General features: G+C 41.7%; 1 protein-coding gene and 1 non-coding gene across 2 annotated transcripts; one reads left to right on the top strand and one right to left on the bottom strand.

The window, feature by feature from the left end:
- Window positions 1-1,604: 1,604 nt before the first annotated feature.
- On the top strand, window positions 1,605-8,879 carry LOC139729418 (uncharacterized). The gene is made up of 4 exons (XM_071640378.1): window positions 1,605-3,380; window positions 4,816-4,888; window positions 5,482-5,759; window positions 8,121-8,879. Exons 1-4 carry the CDS (start codon window positions 1,605-1,607, stop codon window positions 8,523-8,525), a joined length of 2,532 nt encoding a protein of 843 aa, XP_071496479.1. The 3' UTR covers window positions 8,526-8,879.
- An 11,059-nt stretch (window positions 8,880-19,938) lies between these two features.
- Trnat-cgu (transfer RNA threonine (anticodon CGU)) lies at window positions 19,939-20,012 on the bottom strand. Its single transcript has one exon. It is a non-coding gene; the product is annotated as a tRNA-Thr (tRNA).

The raw sequence follows: 20,012 nt of genomic DNA, 5'->3' as shown, positions 1-20,012 counted from the left end.
GGAATTTAAGGTACCATGGTCCACCATGGCATGGATGATGGTCACAAAATGTGTGATGGGCTGGTATTCTTTTCCAATGTGAAGAAATATCACATTCTTCTTTCCACATATTTAGTAAATGGCATTATTGTACTTGATGCCCCCAGGGCAGGGTACATCAACGTTTTTACGTTCAGAAATACGTACGATCATGCAGCGGCTACTGTCGTTGGGAGAGAGATTGCTAGCGCTATTTTGTAGTTTAGTGTGACCGTGAAAGTAGTTCCAGTTGAACGGGGGTTCAGGGGTGTCCCCTGTATCTAATCTCACATCATTCGCTATCAAGGGCAAGCTTGAGAGAGTATAGACACTTCTAATGTGTCGTGCTATGGGCGGCAAACTAATTCAGTGCCTATCGTCACTTCGCCAGCCCGGGAGTGCATAGGAAATACACACAAGTGGCGACTATAGATGGTAATTGACGTTTTTGATTAAATTGTATTTTGAGATTCCTGTACTATACAATACTGCAGTATGGTAAGGGTGCCACGTTACCACATATCGGCAAGGTACCTTGCCATCAGCAAGGCACGACTGTACCTTACCATCGGCACCCTGCGTATCCTTTTAAGCCGCGCAAAGAAAATGCATCGCACACACTAGAATGGCATAATTTCACAACGGAGATTCAGAATCAACAGGACGGTCACGATATTTGAAACTGCAGTATTTATGGTATATTGGAGGCAAAACGTGGGTGACTTTGTTTTACTTTGGGAATAAATAATTTAAAATAGGCTGCAGATCCTTGGGGTGACGATCTAGGTGGTACCCTCAATCATACATCATGGATGTATTTACTGTTTATAAAGAGGTGAATGAATTCTGAATTGTGCCAAAACACACCAGTGATGTATAACATACAATGTGGACGACTGTGAAACCCCCAACTCCCATGCATGGTATCCCTCGTGGGGTATCCCATGTGCCATACTCCCATAATATGCATGACATTTGCTACTGCTGTACATTGCTTAGCCATGGTGTGCATCAAACACATTCATAATTATCATACACTGTACCTACCAGTGGTGCTGCTGTTCACAAAGTGTTCTGTTAGACTTACAATGTAAGTCATTTAGTGAATGGTACAGTATGAGTAGAATTCTATACTGTGATCAAATGTTTTGTACACATACCGTCACAGCTTTACGCAATATTAATTTCAGTGCAAATATTACACCAACATACAAGTTGAAGTGTGAGTGGATTTTATATTACATACAGCTTGTAGCTACAGTGTTTTGGCTATTGTCATGGAAAAGTTTGGCCAGTTGAAGGTTGTACAATTATTGAATTGAAATATAAACATGCACAGCAACACTTACTGGCAAGTTCTTTTGTCGGCATCACAGTTCTTGCTTCAACAGTAGACATTTTGTATTAGATAACCAAAAAAACAAAACAAAAACATGTCACAAACCTGCTTCCATTTAGCAGTCATCTGTCAGATGGTCGATTAAAATGTAAGTTGAATCCCAGGTGTCTGCTGATGGTTGTAACTTGATGGTGCTGAAATAACCCAGAACCTTTATTCCCCCCCCCCCCTCCCTTCTATTTCAGGTATGGCAAGTCCACAGGATCTTGTGCCAGGAGGGACAACCACCCCTACAACTATGTCGCAGCAAACTCCTCCTCAGACATCGGCTGTCACACTTGCCACACCTGCCACAACCACAATACCAGCAACTATTGCACCGCAGACCACACCCATCCCGTCACCTGCTTCCACCCCAACCCTTGTTGATGGACCCCTCTCTGCACCTGTGCACAAAGTGGCACTCCCCCCACCTCCATCAGGAGGGAGTTTGGTTCCCCCAAGTAGAGTCTCTCCATCACCCAAGCCCAGTGGAGCAAGTCCTCGGAGTTCACCGGCAGGGACTACCAAAGATTCTGAGGGCCAAAGAGTGATAGTTACAACCAGGACTCCCATATTTGTTCGATCTTACACTCCCTCTCAGACGACGCAGTCCAGTCCCAACCAGCCCGCCAGCCCTCGTATCACCGCAGCAACAATACGACCAACACCCACTGGACAGGTAATGCCGACGACGGCCGGACAGCAGTTGCAGCAGGTCCAGCAAGTGCAACATGTCCAGCAAATCCAGCAGGTGCGACCGATCAGTGGTCAGGTGAGACCAATACGGGGCCATGCCAGATCGATCCAGAGTGCACCGGGCAGGGCCACCCATGTGAATCAGATTCGCGTTATGGCCAATGGACCCATGCGACCGACCACTGCACAGGCCTTGATGCAGGCCAGAGCTCAGATACGTGCCCAGGCCAGGTCTGGTGGTCTTGTCATCAGGGAACAGACTCCGCCCTCCAGGAGCCCACCACAGGCTTCCAGAGGACAGCAACCCAGAATCCGCATCCCCATCTCGGCAGCAGGTAGGGGGGTGCAATCCTCCATCATGATGCAAGGAGCACAGGTGCGAGGTCCTTTCTACCCTCATGCTGGCTCTCCAACACTCCTTGCCTACCCGCAGGGTAATACCCGGTTACAAGCAGCTCTCAGCGGCAACCATGTCGCATCTTCACGCGTTACTATGACAACCACTGGGCAGTTGATTGTCCAGGCACAAACAAAACCATCCCCAGGAAATGGACAAATTAGCCCAAGGCTTGCATCCCCCCAAATCAGACATGGTTTGGTGTCGCCAACAAGAGCTAGGATGCCTTCCTCTCATTCTGGCCCTTCCCATTCCCACCACAAACCCATCCTCCCGTCTCCGGGGCGCACCATCACCAGCAACCACCAGCTGCTGACTGTGGCTGGACCCCAGCAGAATCTGCACCAGGCTCACCGACCCACTGCTCAAATCAGAGCTCACTTACCTCGAGTATCCCCTCGTCCCACAGGGCCAATCCAAGCACATTCCCACCACAACACCAGTGACCCTACCCTTCACTCTAGTCCTGATGCCACACCCATCAACCTGGTCACATCGCCCAAGGGGTCACCCCAGCTTCAACCAGTGGACATGTCGGCTAAATCTAACCATAGTCCTAGTTCAACAACCATTCCTACCCAGTCCCACATCCAGTCCACACCTCGCTCCTCCTTAAAATCCGAAGGTAGCGACAGTGACACCTCTTCCAAGAACAGTCGTTTCAAGGTGACATCGACGGCAGCCGCAACATCCTCCACAAATCCGACCCCAGGGCCGTCTTCATCAGCGAATATCAATGAACCAATGGATACAGAGGGTGGGGGGTCAGAGGTCACAGAGGCTGTCATTGAAATACCAAAGGAGATCCCAAAGGCTGTAGTCAAGCCACACATCCTCACACATGTCATTGATGGCTTCATCATTGAAGAGTCAAAGGAACCATTCCCGGTATGTTACTATGTTTTCTATCGTACATCATGCTGATTGGTGTCATACATATGTATTTGTATGAGGTTTATGTATTTATGTTAAAGGACCTGTTACACTTTGTTTCTTCAACCTCTCATAACAAACAAATACAGGGCACTCCTGTTATAACGAACACAGTTTTAATGAAATTCCAGTTACAACGAAGTAAAGATTCAGGCCGCAACCCATTCTATGTCTTTTATTGTTTATTTGTTCGGTCATAACAAATCTTTAATATAACGAAAGAAAAATGCCACTCTCGAGGACTTTGTTATGATGGGAGTCCACTGTAGATTCATATTTGATGAAGCAATGCATTGTACATGTTTATAAAATGGGTTCAAGAATGTAGCCAATAGGAAGTGCTGAAATGAGTCACGTGTGCTTTGGTTATTCTAGTCCCATGGCACTGCGTGTTAAATCCACCGTGGTTAAATCCTATTGCCGATCGTCTGTGCGCACGGCGGCTCCTTTGAATTGCATGCATACATACAGTACGCGCTGTCAATCCTGTATGAACTTCTAGTTCGGGCTGCCGGCCGGCCGGCCTTTCTTCCCTTGTGCATAACATGTGTGGCGTACGTATACTCTTATATACGTACACTTTGTACAGTACAGTAGACTCAGCGTTGTGGGACCGGACGCGTACATGGAGTCACTTTGAAGGGCAAATCCAACGATTTAGCTGGTTAATTCTCACGCCGTTTTCAGAGTATGTTGTCTAGTAGGCCTAAATGAGGAGTCTATATCAAGTCTTTAAGGTAAAGGGTGCATATTCTATGTAAAATAAATAAGTTTTCATGCGGGAACTTAAGTGTCCGGAAACCCAACCCCCCATCATACTTATACTGTATGTGCGGGATTTCCGAGTGCGACGTGCGTAAATGTTTGGGACGAACATCTTCGGATGTCTTGACCCACAAAGGTACGTGAAAAACGCTGAAAAATGCTGTTAGTTTTCGAATTTTCGACCCATTTTATAAAACAAATGATGCACAGGATTATTTCGTGGCGTTAGTGGAGGCGTAGCTCACTCTCGGGTATTTACAATGTAGTGCACCGCACTATACGCCTCCACTAACGCACTCTATCCTGTGCATCATTTGTATAATACCACACTGCTTCATGCTTCCCTATCCTCCAAAAGCATTCTAAAAACCAAGAGTGGAGCATTCTACTTCAGCTGCACTTTGTTGATATACAGTGTACATGTAGTCTGGACTGAGATTACCCTCTTAGATAGTCCTATCATAGTTATGCAAAAATGCTGTTTTGAAAGGGGTCAGGGAAGTTATGAAGAGTTATATTAGGAATGTGAATTTTTTGTGGTGTTAGATGGGCTGTGTATCTTTTAAATCTGTAGCATGTGTCTTATTTACTCTGTTATCTTTCATTCTTGTATGTCATGAAACAGGTCACATCCGGTATTTTGTCCGAAGCTAATGTGGCCTACAAGAACACTCCACCGCAGAGCAAGAAAAGACCCGGTAAAATTATAAAGTCTTTATCATCAGTGACCTTGAATAAAATCTGATAATGTGATGATTTTATCATCATGTGATAAAAGTTCTTATCATTTTACATTTGAACCTCCATTATATTGATGTGAGTTCGATTGCTCTAAACAGCTCAGTATTATGAAAAGTAACAGTCGTGCTGCCTGTAGATTGCAAATCCAAAGAGTTGTCTAAATTGAGTATTGTTGTAAGGCACTGAAATCTGCATGTGAAGATTTGGATGGATATTTCGACAGAAACTCTTCTGGGATGGGTTGTTTGAAAGTTGATCAGGAGATAATACTTGTACTTTGAGTTATGACATTGAACTTACATGTGTAAATGCCTGTGCAATTTTCTTGAAAATATTTTTGAGCCTACACTTAATACAGCTCCCACTCCCATGCCTTACTTACAACTCATCATTCTCCCGGTAAGCAATGATCATACTTCTGCCACTTTAAATTTTAGTCTTCTAATCTGGCATATCCTAAAATATAAAAGCCTAATCTATGTTCTCACTGATAACGATTCGATAGCATGAAATTCTTAGATCAAGTTTTCATTTTTCCTTCAAACAACAGCATCTGAGCCAGTCGAGGAAGGTGCTCTGCTGCGATGCGAGTTCTGTGGCAAAATGGACTCGCCACGCAAATTCAAGCGTTCCAAACGTTTCTGCTCCATGGCCTGTGCCAAGCGCTACAACGTGGGTTGCTCCAAGCGTCTAGGTCTCTTCTCCCCACGCCAGCCAGAGAAGCCAGAAAAGACAAAGTACAAACTGAAGCTACAGCTGAAGGCAAAGCCACTCAAGGGACAGAGAGGAAAACATGGCCGCCTCAGCTTCAATGTCTCCCAGCCTTGGGTGAGATAAGACTCCTGGGTCAAGGGCAGTTACTCCGGACCCTTCCCCTGACCTTAACCCTAATCCTAATCCTGAACCTAATCCTAGCCCTAATTCAAACTCTAGCCCTAAACCTAACCCTAACCCTAATCTTTACTCTAACCTTATAACTAACCAGTATTTAGCCGGGGGTAATTGCCCCGATACAGTGACTCACAGTTCACTCTAACGTGTGCATGGTTCATTACATAGTATGACTTGCAACTGATACTGAATTACTCCTAATGTACACAAAATACATAAAAAACCTTGGGATATGCATACGCACAAAGGACACTTTATAATTATGTGGTGTGACATCATTTTACCTAAATTAATTTTTACCTAAATGTGTAAATTAATACTAGTGGTCCTTTTCAGGACCACTAGTATTAATTTACACATTTCTCCACAGGTTATTTCTCTTGTCTTCTCTCCTCAGGTCTACACTTTAATCTCATTTTGATTTCTTATTTTTGCTTTTCTCCCACAGGAACCTTTTCAGGACTTAACTGTCATCAATTTTCCTTTCCATTTTTTTCCTTCTCAGCAGCATTTCATTCTAGGATCCATACTAGCTCCCTCTGATTTACGTCTTGAATTTCAATTTGTTCTTTTCTACTTCTTTTCTTTGTCCCCCCCCCCCCCCCCCCCGCCTCTCTCTCTCTCTCTCCCTTCTATCAACATATTCTCATCTCTCCTCTACTTACCCTTCCTTCGAGGGATTATTCGTCTTTTCTCAATTGATTCCGCATTCCATAGCCACACTGTTCGCCGACTTCGTTTTTCTTCTCTTGGTTTCATGAATTATTACTGCTCTCCCCTATCTCCATGATTCTCCAACATTCAACTCCTTCCTCTTCCTCTTCCCTTCTATATCATCTTTCCCCTTCTAACGATGTCCGAACATCCTACTTGATTCTCACACTATTCTTCCTTACCACTCTCTGTGTTCCTTTCTCTACCGTCTCCACTAGTGCAACTTCAACCTCTAGCCCATTACTGTCTCCCACTCTTCACTTTCTGCCCTCCTCACAACCCCCATATGTCGCTTCCCTCTTCGTTTCTCCTCTTTCTAGGCTCTTCTGCCAAACAGCGATCCGATTAAGGACTACATACACATGGTGTCACCGCAAATCTTTCTTCCTCATCATTTTACCTATATAAAGTTGGAGATCATAAAGCAAGAAAAATGTGTGTAGAGCCGATTTGGGCTATATAATCTTTATGGTTTTCTAACTTGTTAATTCTTCTTTATAATGCTTTCTGTGTAGAGCACTTTTTATGAATATCAATTTAAAGCTTGACATCTAACAAATTCAGATCTGTTAAATGCCAAATGAAATATTTTTCAGACATTATATGGCTTTTGTGACAAGGCATCACATATTTGTGCTCCCTGAGATGTCCACGGTAGTACGCAACAAATCAGTTAGAAATGCATTTCAAGAAAATCATCACATTTTTCATTATCAATTCTGTTAAACAGCCAAATAACATACACTATTAAAGCATATTCGTCAATTAAGAGCATGTAAAAAGATGCATGAACATGTGTTTCTTCTTGTAGTTCCTGATTTTCTGTACCATTCATTTGTTCAAATATGCATGTAGTTAATGGTGTGTATGAGTCTGTGCGTCACTGTGTGTGGGAGTGTACACACAAAGTTGTACCATATTTCCTTTTATGTTTTTGTGTGTTATTAATGTGTGGGTGTGTGACACACTCTCTGGTGTTTGTTAATGTGAGTGTGTGGGTGAGTGTTTGTTTTCTTCCCTGAATCAAGTCCTTCACATGGTGTGTTGTATGCCTTGGCAAAGCTGTTAACATGCTTTTTAACATGTCCTCCCTAAGTCTACCTATTGGCTTCTTTGCTCATTGCATTGTGCATCTAAACCACCATGGCTACGTGTAGTTTTCTGTGCTCATAAACATCGAATTTGGAGTATTTCATACTCGTGAATTTGCAGTTCATGATAGATCTGATAGCAAATGCAATGTAAATACACACAAATTGATCATAGTGATCTTGCTATAAATCTTCCATGTTGGTGTAGATCTACCTATCAGATTCTCTGTCTGACCATTTGACTCACAGGAAACCATCTATAAAGCCTGCTTTCCCATTCTTATAAAATTGTATTTCACACTCCTGTGATACAAAGTGTATGGTTGTGACTCACAGGTATTCCCTACAGTCACTGTGAATCTTGACTCCAAATCTAACTTCCTGCTCTGAATACACATGTTTCAATATTGTTGACTGCTAGTGTGGCAAACTTTAGACAATCTCGGTGACTGCTCGACACCTCTCTTACCACTTTTTGTTGCTGATATTACAGAGCAAAGCTCCACAACTGGAAAACGTACAGCTCCCCCAGGAGACCAGCAGCAGTGGTAGCAGCTCCAGTTCAGCTCCATCAGAGGAGAACCCTTCTTCACCCTCACCCAACGTGGTGGTCTCCTCGCCCAGCCGCAGCGACCAGAGCTTCCAGTACTCCGACGATAGCGACGATCTCCCGCCGGGACTGGGGCGCGACCCCGGGTCATGGTCGGTGGAGCATGTTGCCACTTTCATCCGGACGCTGCCGGGATGCGGCGACTACGCAGAGCAGTTTCACTCACAGGAGATTGACGGCCAAGCCCTGATGCTACTCAAAGAGGATCATCTCATGACCGCCATGAACATGAAGCTTGGTCCAGCGCTAAAGATTATCAACAAGATCAACACCCTCAAAGATAAATGATACTCTTTTCACCTGATCCTTGTAAGTGACGTCATCTACTGACGCTGAACATGTCTGGCGCAGGAGGGATGCAAGGTGGTAGGTGCAGTGATGGTTCGTGAATTGAAGCAAGATGGAGGGTGTAGGAAGAATTGATCTTCTTTAAAGAGAGTGTTTTAAGAAAAGGTATGTTTGGAAGGCTCTGTGTATTGAGCAGTGAGAGTGCAGGATAGTAGTCAGAAACAAGGTTATGGGACCATTGGATTGGTGTACCTCAATGAGGTGTTCATGGTTGCTCCTGTGTGCAGAAAGATAGATGGCATTGAACAAATTGTATTGCAGCTGAGGATATGGTTTCTGTCTCCAAGTCACATCAGTGTAAATGCAGATTTATGTTGCAGGAATCATATTACGTGGGGGGGGGGGAGGGGAGTCAGCTGTGATGAAGTGGACTCATAGGTGTTGTTATGAGCCTCGGTCACACTGGCAAAACTTTGGGAAGTCTAACTTTGAGAACACTTTGCAAAGTTTGACAAAACTTCTTGAAGTTTCAGTTCAAAAAAGAAGAAAGCATGACTACTGTCTGACAGCTTTAGGAGACACTGCAAACAAGAAGTGGACTGGTCACAAGACAGAAGTTCTGGCTCTGTGCATTAAGATTGCACAAACTTGGAGAATATTTGCAGGGGTTCAGAAAATTTCCTTAGTTTTAGTGGGAAGTTTGGGGGATTTTTGTTTTGATACTAGCCAAACTTGGAGAACTTAAACTTCAAGAAGTTTTGCTAGTGTGACAGTGGCTATAGTCACTCAGTCTCGGTTGACATCTCTACTACTGCAGTCAAATTTTCCTCACAGAGGAAGTTTGACTTTTTGGCTTGGAGCTGATCTGGGTAGAATGACAAGCTGTCTGTCTTCAGACTTTGGGGGGGGGGGGGGTTGTCAGTTCTTATGCTGAATTATTGACATTCTGAGAAGCATAGCACATCAGAACATGTTCCAGTCGTTCTTAAGTTGTTCGTAACTGTAAGAACAGCTTTATGAAACACCCCCTGGGCATCACAGTGTTGTACAGTGTTTGAAATAAGTTGAAAAGTAGGAAGGCTTAAAGGGAGACACACAGATATGAGTTGATGTATTATGGCAAACTATTCAAACTCAGAGGAAGTCATTTCTGTGGTCTGGGAGCTCCTGTGAGCTGAAAAACAAGTTTACTTGTCAACAGTATAAGTTAAGGAAGTGTACATAGAACAAGTTGTGACATGTTGAGATGGCCATGGAAGGAAAGAAGATAAACCAGTGTGTCATGGTGTTGAGTAAATGAAACAATGAATACAGAATTCATATCTTAGTCGGCCTTGTTAAAACCCAGTTTATTACCCAGAATTGTCAAACTGTACAGCGTGTTTTTCCTAAGTAGGGGGCTTCTACGCCATGAGAGTTCTTTTTTTTTTTCCTCTTCTTTTTTTTTCTGGGGGGCGGGGGCCTTTGGTGGGGTTGTTTCTTTTTTAGTTTTCTTCCTACCACAACAATCAGACATCTCCAGATATTTGTCTGGTGTACTTGTAATTTAAAAAAAGGGGGAGGGGAAAAAGAAATGTATTGAAGTTTTTAATTGATTACCTGACTGACATCATGAGCAGAGAAATTCCATGATTAGATAATCCAATCAGCTGCAGCACGTCATCAAGTTTACAAAAAAGTTTCTTGTTCTGTGAAACTTCAGTTGGCATGTTCACCTAAGCTATTTGAGCGTGCATGTACATGTAAGCAAGAGAGGGCAAAATAAACATGAAGAGAGCAATAACCTCAAACTGAACCTACATTCAAGATTTAGTGGGTTTGGAATTCTGTAGAATGTAACTTTAAGGTGCTGCCACACCAGACTAGTACTGTAAAAGTGGAAATTTTCACGGTGTTAAAATTTTCATGCATTTCTCGCAACCAGAAACTAGCGCGAAATTAAAAGCACGCGAATATTTTTGCTTTCCATATGTACCTGTGCGTGATGTTTTGATTCCGCGGAATTAAAAACACGCGAAACTCTTCTTACCCAGCCAAGCTCGAAAAATTAGTCGTGCGAAAATCTCCACTTTTACAGTACTTGACGTCATAACACAACACCGCATCATATTTCCCATCTGCATTGATCATGTCCACTGTTAGACTGTGAGAAAAAAGTGTAGTCTGATGCAATTTGTGCTAAAAGGGAATTACAGGCCAGTTGAAAACTGAACCCGATATTCCAGAAAGTCCCCTCAAAGTGTTGCTTGTTTCTCACTCAAGGACAACGCCATCAGTATGTGTCAAAAAAAAAGTCATAGAATTTCTTGTCAGTCATCGGTCAATAATGCAGCTATTTAGAAAATCTTGTGTCCAGCGCAAATCTGCTCTGCAAGTGACGCACGCACATGCACACGATCACTCGAATTATTTGTTCTGATGCAAAGTGCACACAGTTGGCGTTTCATAATCCTTACATAGAGACGATTCTCAGCGTCTTGCTATGTGTTGTGCCATCAGGCCTCGAAATAGGATTTTGGAGGGGCAAGGCCATTTAGAAAAGGGCACTTTTTCCAAGAGGCCAGGGCACTTAAGTCAGTCAGAGGGGCACCAAGGCCACATTGGAAAGGGCATGTTTGGTGTTTATGAAAAAAGAAAGAAGAAAAACAAACCGAGAAAAACAAACAAACACACACACACACACACACACACACACACACACAAAGTGCAACACACAACAAAAACCTCTTCCCTACAGCTGTAACACATTCCCGATCTCCGCATTTCTATCAGGTGAAACAACATTTTTTAAAACAGGAATAAAACAACAGTAGGTATTGATTGAAACTCGACACCCTTTCATGCCAGCCAGGCCAGGCTGCCATGAAACTTCAAAGCACATTCCGACAGCTGGCTGGCAAAACCACAAGGCAAAGGAATTTGCGTGCGCGTGTAGATTGCTATGATTAGTCTGTGACAGTTCATGACCTCCAAGAATGCGCCAGTACGCGCGGTTTCTTCTGTTGATTGGTCTCTCTCTCTCTCTCTCCACCCCTCCCCTTTCCCCAGTCTGGCACACCTTGGCATCGTGGGATTTTTCTTTTTTCTTGGTGAACTTGGAGTTCACTCTTTACTACTCTATCTGAATATGCGCTGCCTAGCTAGTACATACTCGCGGCCGCTGCGCTGCGGAGGCAGTCGGGACAGTAAAAGCCGGTCGGGCGTACATGTACGTACACGTCGTCTCGTATCTCGGAAAGATACTTTGAGTTTGAATCAGATACATCGGGACGCGAGTGAACTGAAGGTATGATATTTGAGATCAGGAAAGTTGTTCAAGCTTATTAAAGAGACTTTGAGAAAGGGCATATCATACATCATAAATAATAACTTTCATTCTAAAAGGGCACCACGGCCCCAAGAAAAAGGGCACATTTTTTTTGGCCGTAACTTTGATAAAAAAACAAAAGGCATTGCGGCCAACGAGAGGGGCACCGACGGCCATGGCCGTCGGTGGCCGTCGGTTAATTCGAGGCCTGTGCCATATTGTGCTCATTGAATGTTTCTTTCACACAAGGTCAACAAACTTTAAGTGGTCAGTAGTAAAAGTCTATTGGTCATGTCCATGAAATACTACTTGATGCTTCATACCTGCACAACGTCGTTGTCAAATGTTGTAATTACTGCTTCACTCTTTAAGTTACATTCCTTGCTGAAATATAGTTTAAGTTGTGTAAGGGTCGCCTTGAGGAGTTAGATTTATTCACGCTGCTATCTGTTCTGTATAGTACCATTTGGAGGTACATTTGGAGGGCTGAATGACATTAAATAGTTGTAGATCTATGGCACTTGAAGTGAAATACCTTTGCCAGTATTTCCCAGTGGACACATTAGAACCTAACATACCACACATTTACAGAGCACTGCATCTCTTTCCGACTACTTTTCTAGTTTGATTCCAGTGAATTCATGATCAAATGATGAACCTCAAACATAATCACCGAAGATTTGTATGTTTGTGTGTGTGTATGTGTGTGTGTGTTTGTTTATTTGCCATTTTCACCATACAAATGGTGCTGGAGCCATTTGTGTGTGTACCTTTGATATAATGACGAAGAGTGCAGTGATTAACCCGTTGAAGACGAATCCCAAAAATACACGGGCAGGTGTCTATGGGAAATGCGTGTTGTAGCAAAATCGGTCCGTCCTCAACGGGTTAAGGGTGCAGTGGCTTCTGGCTGGTGGGGCCACAGAACCTGGGGGGCGTTTCATCAATGAGTTCGTCGGAGTTTTCACCGACAAATTTGCTATCAGCCAATCAGACGCAAGGATTTACACTGACAACTGTTAAAAGCTAATGAAATCCTTGGTCTGGGGGGCGTTTCATCAACGAGTTCGTCGGAGTTTTCACCGACAAATTTGCTATCAGCCAATCAGACCAAGGATTTCATTAGCTTTTAACAGTTGTCAGTGTAAATCCTTGCGTCTGATTGGCTGATAGCAAATTTGTCGGTGAAAACTCCGACGAACTCATTGATGAAACGCCCCCCTGATTGGCTGATAGCAAATTTGTCGGTGAAAACTCCGACGAACTCGTTGATGAAACGCCCCCCTGAAGTGTATCTCAGATGTTCAGGAGAGTGAAAAAAACATGGCAGCCGAAGCATTATAACAAATGGGATTGCCTTTACTTTGACATGTCATGGTGGCTTCTATTTGGCGTAAGACAGCCAGGATTTGGACTGGACATAACTCCGACATGTGATTTTCACCAAAATTTGAGATAAAGGTCTTGTCACCCCAGCAACACTATACACACGTGTCTCGCACCTTGCCATGGCGTATATTTCAATCCATTGAATGTGGCTTCAAGGAACTTGTATGAAGTCAGTTTACTCTCATTTTATTCAATGAAATAGTCGTGACAGATTGGATACATAGATATAAAACTTGTGGTGAAGGTATTTTGGGGCCAGAGGAAAGAAAGTAGCATTAGGTTTGATTTGATATCTCGCTTTGATTTAAAAGAAAGTTTCTTTTTTTGACATGAATTTATCTTACAAAGCTGATGAGTTGTGTTGTTTTACTTTGAATTTTTCCAAGCTGAAATTACACTTGTACACCACAAAGAGATTGTGGAAACAGCACCTTCTCCCAGAATTAAATGGATGGTTTGTAGTGTAAATTCATCAAGTGGAAGGTTTAAGCAATTAGGTGCCAAAGTACTGAAGATGTCAGCTGCACAGTATATAGAGACACATAGAGCAGCTCATAAATGCAGAAATTGACTCTGAATTACATACCGTGGTATAATGTGTCATTCCATAGACAAGAAAATTCCAAACTAATCGGAATCATCAAATGCCAGAGTGTAGGATTTCAGCTTAAAGGAAGTCAAGGCTGCGCATTATATGATCTCTTTTGAGAAAGACAAGACAAGGAAAAACATCATCAGCATTTTACTTTAAATGTGAAGTGCCTATACTTTTGTCACTTTGATCTTGCTTTATTTATTCATGTAGAATTGTGGAGAGCTTGTTTTAGCTACATGTTGTATTCAGTATTACTTGCTTGCACGTGCATTGTCTGTAGAAAGCGATTAGGTATGTTTGTGCTTGATTGTATATGTAGGTCTTGATGCATACTGTAGGTTATGTTACATGTGAGCTGTACACATGCAGATAAGAACTCTGTGGGTCGTACCTGCTGTACAAATGATTTTTGCTTTCATAAAGCACAGAGACTCCAACCCAAAGCACCTTCTGATCTGGAGATTCTCCCGCCTGAAACCCCTAGCAAACGGGAGACTCCAAGTTGATGTGTGCGAAGCGCGAAGTTCCCAGGGTTGTAGATGCTCTCTGGTGCTATATAAGGCTTATTTTTTGCAACATACAATAGCAATAAGTAAGAAATCCTTTTGAAAGGGAGACACAGAGCCAGGGCGGGAGAAATTAAATCTCAAATGGGAGAACAGGAGATTTTGCCAAAATGGCTTTTCGGCGGGAGATCTCCCGTCGAAAACGGGAGAGTTGGAGTCTCTGAAAGCATGTGTGGACACACAAAATGTGCATACACAGTGCAACACACAAACATGAGCCTACATAACATATTCATATGGGATGAATAGAGGGAATGTAGGTTAAAGGGATGGCATAGTATTGGTGGAGATGAGGATTGGGCTTTTAACTTTTTGCAAGATACCAAGAAACCACTTGTGAAATAGTACAGAGCATACCATTCTAAGATGAATTCAAAGTTTATTTGATGAAAATCGGTTTTAGAATGGCAGAGACATCCAAAAACAAAGTAAAACAAAGCAATCATAATAAAAGGTGAGTCCCAACTTTTATTAGGACAGCTCTGTTTTGGATATCTCAGACATTACGAAACCAATTTTCATCAAATAAACGTTGAATTCCTCTTGGAATTACATGCTCTTTCACATTTCATAAGAGGTTTTTTTTCATTTTCACCCCCCCCCCCAAAAAAAAAAAAAAAAATTACAAACCTGAAAACCAAAACTATACAATCCCTTTAAAATTTCAGAGAAATAGAGTACATAAGGCTAAGCTGTATAAGCGCTGTCCTGATTGTGCTCGATTAAAGGGTCCTATCACATTCCTAATGCACTAACCTGAGGAGACACTTCATAGAAAATTTGATGGTAAATAGTTCTGGTCTGTAGGAGACTACTGTATACGCCGAATATTTCACGAGGTTTTTATTTTCGCAAACTTTGCGAGTCAGCTGTAATTCGCGAAAATAAGACAGGCGAAAGTATTGACTCTGATCCCGATATGAATGTGATGGACGTGTATACATATCTCCGTTCAGTACAGGACCCCATGATCGCGAATTTAACTACTCACAAAATTGTCAGGAAGTCTCGATTCGCAAAAATTTGGACTCCCTATTATATGGCGTATACAGTAATTGGTAATTATGAGATGATAACTCACATTGTAGAGATATTACCAGAGGTGCCAATTGTTGCTTTTTAACAGCAATGCATCTAGTACTGATGTGTGCCAAATACACTATGATTACAAGTTTTATGGAAAATGTTGTTTCTCCCAAATTGTATTACTACACAATAACCCATGTCTATTGTGGTAAGGGTAGAATACACTGTACTGTTGTTTCCACCGAAAATGTGTTTTTTCAGCCCTCAGAATACTGCAGTGCCGTTTTAAAGGTTGGTATCCCTGTATGACAACTGGCTCTGAGTGGAGTAACATTCAGAAATCCTGGAATACTTTTAACCAGTGTTTCTTCAAGATGCAATTCACAATATTTTCTGTTTCTAGTACGACACCTAAAAGAAAAATGTATGTCCACACAGAATGACTGTGTTGTAATAACCTAATACTGATAACTATTAGCAGTTGGGTTGTAGTTTCTAGATTAGTCACCAAAAGTATAATTTTCAGAGTAAAATTCACATCTAGACCAATAGTAGAGTTATAAGCTGAAGACATCATAGCTTCTCACTTTCATTTGCATCCAAAAACATCACTGTTTTGTGACAATATGACAAGTGTTTATTTTTCACTGTATTCTAAATTATTGTGATTGTTTGATTTTTAAAATGGATCCTTCGTTGTTCTCTTTTGCATGGTTTTACCTTATCACGCCAAACTGGAATAATTTTGTGGCTTACTTCAGCATGTGGCCCAGAGGTGTCCTGTAGGATGATGTACAATGTATGCACAGACGGAGACGATGTTTGACAAGTAACATATCAACCACTGGCTGTGATGTTTGATGCTAGGGAAATATTCTAGCAGCTTAGATGTTTCATACCACACCAGCTTCTGTCAGTAAACTGCATGAAATGATTATGTTTCCATTCCCAATACAATATTTTGCATTATCTGCCTATTCACAGGCGATATGAGGTGAATTTAGGGGGAGGGGGATGTACAATGTGTATAGTGGGGCAGGGAGGGATATTTTATTTTATGGTTGTGTGGTTTGTGTGTACAGTACATTGTAGGTTAGTGATGCACAGACAAATTTAGCAGATAGTAAGATTTCAAATCTTCATTCCTGCTCTACCTTTATGCCAACCTATTTCAATCAAATCCAAGTCTAGTCTACCCTTTGCATGAATGAAGAAGAAAAATCCAAAGAGTGGGTTAATTCTCTTCTGTAATTGAAATCATATAACCTGATAGTGTAGGGGGACCATGTTGCCTTTGAGTGTTTTGTGAAACTTGAAAGTTTTGATTCATAAAACTTTGTGTTAAATCTAGTGCTGAATGCTTCTGGTCACTCTCACAAGAGAAATCGTGTCAAGAACCTTTGTTAAAAAAATACCACAACATTTACTAATTTCTGATTAAATTTTATTCTGGTTGCAATTACTGTCAGTTACTAACAGTACCTTTACATATTGATATGTGAAGCGATCAAGTACGTAGAAGACTGTTTGAGGCTAGCCACTAGTTAAGAAGGTACGGTGTAGTAATATTCTACCTTGTCTCTACACCAATCTTTACACCATTACAAAACATTGGACAGCGTTCTACCTTGTGCTTGATTATTGACACCTGTTGGTGTCTACACCTCATTATTTTGTTTTGTTTTGTTTTCCTTTTTAGATTTTGTATAAAGAAATTTAAACTGTCTTATTAGGTTTATGAATGGAATGTGGTTAGAATTATGTAGACCTTCATTAATTCCAGGATTTGGGGTGTGTTTGTTTTTTATAACCTGAGAATCTGTGTAATTCGGGCACATCTGCATTTTCTACCTTAAACATGTGTATCTTCATTTTATGTTGGTCTACTCGCAGTACACCTTAAACATAATGTCTGTATGTTTGTTTTATGCCACGCAACTTTTTCATGTACGAGAATGTAAATACAGTGTTTGTGTTTCTGGATAAGATTTTCTTCTCAACAAGGAGAAACATTTGTGTCATGAAATAAGGTAAATTAATAAACCTCATGAAATTTCTTATGAAGTTGTTGAAGTTGGTAGTCTTTCATTGAGAGGCTGAAGGTGAGAAATATGTGTATTCTGTAGTCTTACTGTGCATGTGTATATATATATAATGTAGGTTCTGATGGGTCTGAGATTTGAAAATACCATGTGATTACTTTTGTGTTCAGGGGTACATGTGGGATGTCAGCACTGGACGTAGTCTGGGTGCCAGAAGCTGCATCGTATTTTAACACTTACCCTATTTTTCGAGGGTGCTGAATCAGAATTTGGATGATGCCGCTCTTGCATCCTTGAGGGGGGTGTAAGATATTCAAATGGCCGCCAAAATGGTTGCCAAAAACTGAAATTCCCATAATATTTCCTCATAAACAGTAAAAACAGATTAACCCTGCTTTGAGGTTACTGGATCCAAATCTGGATGATGCAGCTTTTTAATTTTTTGAATGTTTTGAGATATCAAGATGATGGACAAACTGGCCAGCAAATGGCTGCCTAGATGGTGCCAATACTGGACATTATTGAATATTTCTTTATAAATGCTGAATCTGAAACTGGATGGTGCAGCTCTTGTATCCTTGAAGGCATCGAGATATTCAATGTGACTGCCAAAATCTGGTACTCCTTCAGGCCCATGTTTCCTTACAAATGGTGAAAAATTGTGCTCTGAAGTGATTTGATTTATGGAACCAGTGATTTGTATTTTATTGTCCCCGCCGAACGAGTTCGAGCAGGGGACTATGAAACGGGCTCCGTACGTGTGTGTGTCTGTGTGTCCGTCTGTCCGTCCGTCTGTCCGTCCGTCCGTCTGTGCGTCCGTGTGTGACCAAAATGTTCAATTTGCTACTTCTCTGTCATTTATGAGCCAATTTTGATTCTGTGTGCTTTATATGATAGCACTACATGGGAGCTTTGAAACTTCTACACAGAATTTCAGTTCTGACCTTTGACCTATATTGTACATTTTGCTTCAAAATGCTACTCCTTCGCTATTTCTAACCCGATTTTGATTCTGTTTGCTTTATATGATAGCACTACATGGGAGCTTTGAAACGTCTACACAGAATTTCAGTTGTGACCTTTGACCTTGACCTTTGACCTATATTGTACATTTTGCTTCAAAATGCTACTCCTTCGCCATTTCTTACCTGATTTTGATTCCGTTTGCTTTATGTGATGGCACTAGGTGAGGGCTTCAAAACTCCTACACAGAATTTTGACCTTTGACTTCTTTGACCTTTGACCTTGATTTTTTTACCTATATTGTACATTGGCTACAAAATGCTACTCCTTCGCCATTTCTAACCCGATTTCGATTCCGTTTGCTTTATGTGATGGCACTAGGTGAGGGCTTCAAATCAAAACTTCTACACAGAATTTTGACCTTTGACTTCTTTGACCTTTGACCTTGATCTTTTTACCTATATTGTACATTTTGCTACTAAATGCTACTTCCGGCGGGGACATATATTACGCACCGCGTAATTTCTACTTTTCCTTGTTTACATTGCAGTGGAGCAAATTTGTCACAAATCGGCAAGAATGTTATCCAAAATGGCTTCCAAAATACCATGTATACTAAGATATCCCAATAATGAATGTCTCAAAGAATGTTTTAATATGTATCCTGAAAAGGTTGATACAGTGTATTAACATCTTCTTCAAGAGATGAATATTAATAACACAGGTCCCAGGATGTTAAGTTACTAGATTTATATTTCGGCTAGCGTCAGTTGTGTGACTTTGGTTTAAATATATACAGCTGGACTTGTATATTCTGATAACGTCATGAGACGTCATATAACGAATGGAGGGGGGAGGGACGGGGTCAGCTCGAATATCTCCAAACGCTTAAGGATGCAAAAGTCGCATTATCTACATTTGGATACAGCACCCTCAAAATAGGGAAAAACCATCAAAGAACAAATCATATTCAAATTAATATTACGCTGAAGATCTGGCTTTGGTACCTAGACTATGATATGTATTCTGCTGATTATGTTTATATTTGGAGCAAAATGCACAATTATTAGAGAGGAGTGTACATTGAGTTTTATTATTGAGTAGGGGGAGTATGTACAGTGAATATATGAGAAGTGAATACTGCTGTGCTATGCTTTGCATGTCATGCTCCATGTAGGAGTCTTGCCGTTTGTACGGGATTGTTGTAGTCACTGGGCCTTGGTGATAGTGATGGTGGTGATGGTGATGGTGATGGTGATGGTGATGATGATGGTGATGGCGATGGCGATGGCGATGGCGATGGCGATGGCGATGGCGATGGGGTGTGTTTGTTCCTGTGATGGGTGTGTCTTAGCTGTGTGGAGAGCTTGTTCGCGCATCCACTCATGGCGACCACCGGGAGAAATTCTGCCTGACCACCAATCTATGTATCTGTCTATATACCTATATATATATATATATATATATATATATATATATATATATATACATATATATATAGCAAAAACTTTGAGCAAAGAAAATGGGTTTTCATCGGGATTCGAACCCGAGACCTCCGGATTACGAGACCGGTGCTCTACCGACTGAGCTATTGAAAGC

This window comes from Diadema antillarum, unplaced genomic scaffold (assembly GCF_040938485.1).
Source record: "Diadema antillarum isolate AM-2024a unplaced genomic scaffold, OU_Dant_1.0 scf00000002, whole genome shotgun sequence".
In the NCBI taxonomy this organism is placed as follows: domain Eukaryota; kingdom Metazoa; phylum Echinodermata; class Echinoidea; order Diadematoida; family Diadematidae; genus Diadema; species Diadema antillarum.
This window is presented reverse-complemented; position numbering and strand designations above follow the sequence as displayed.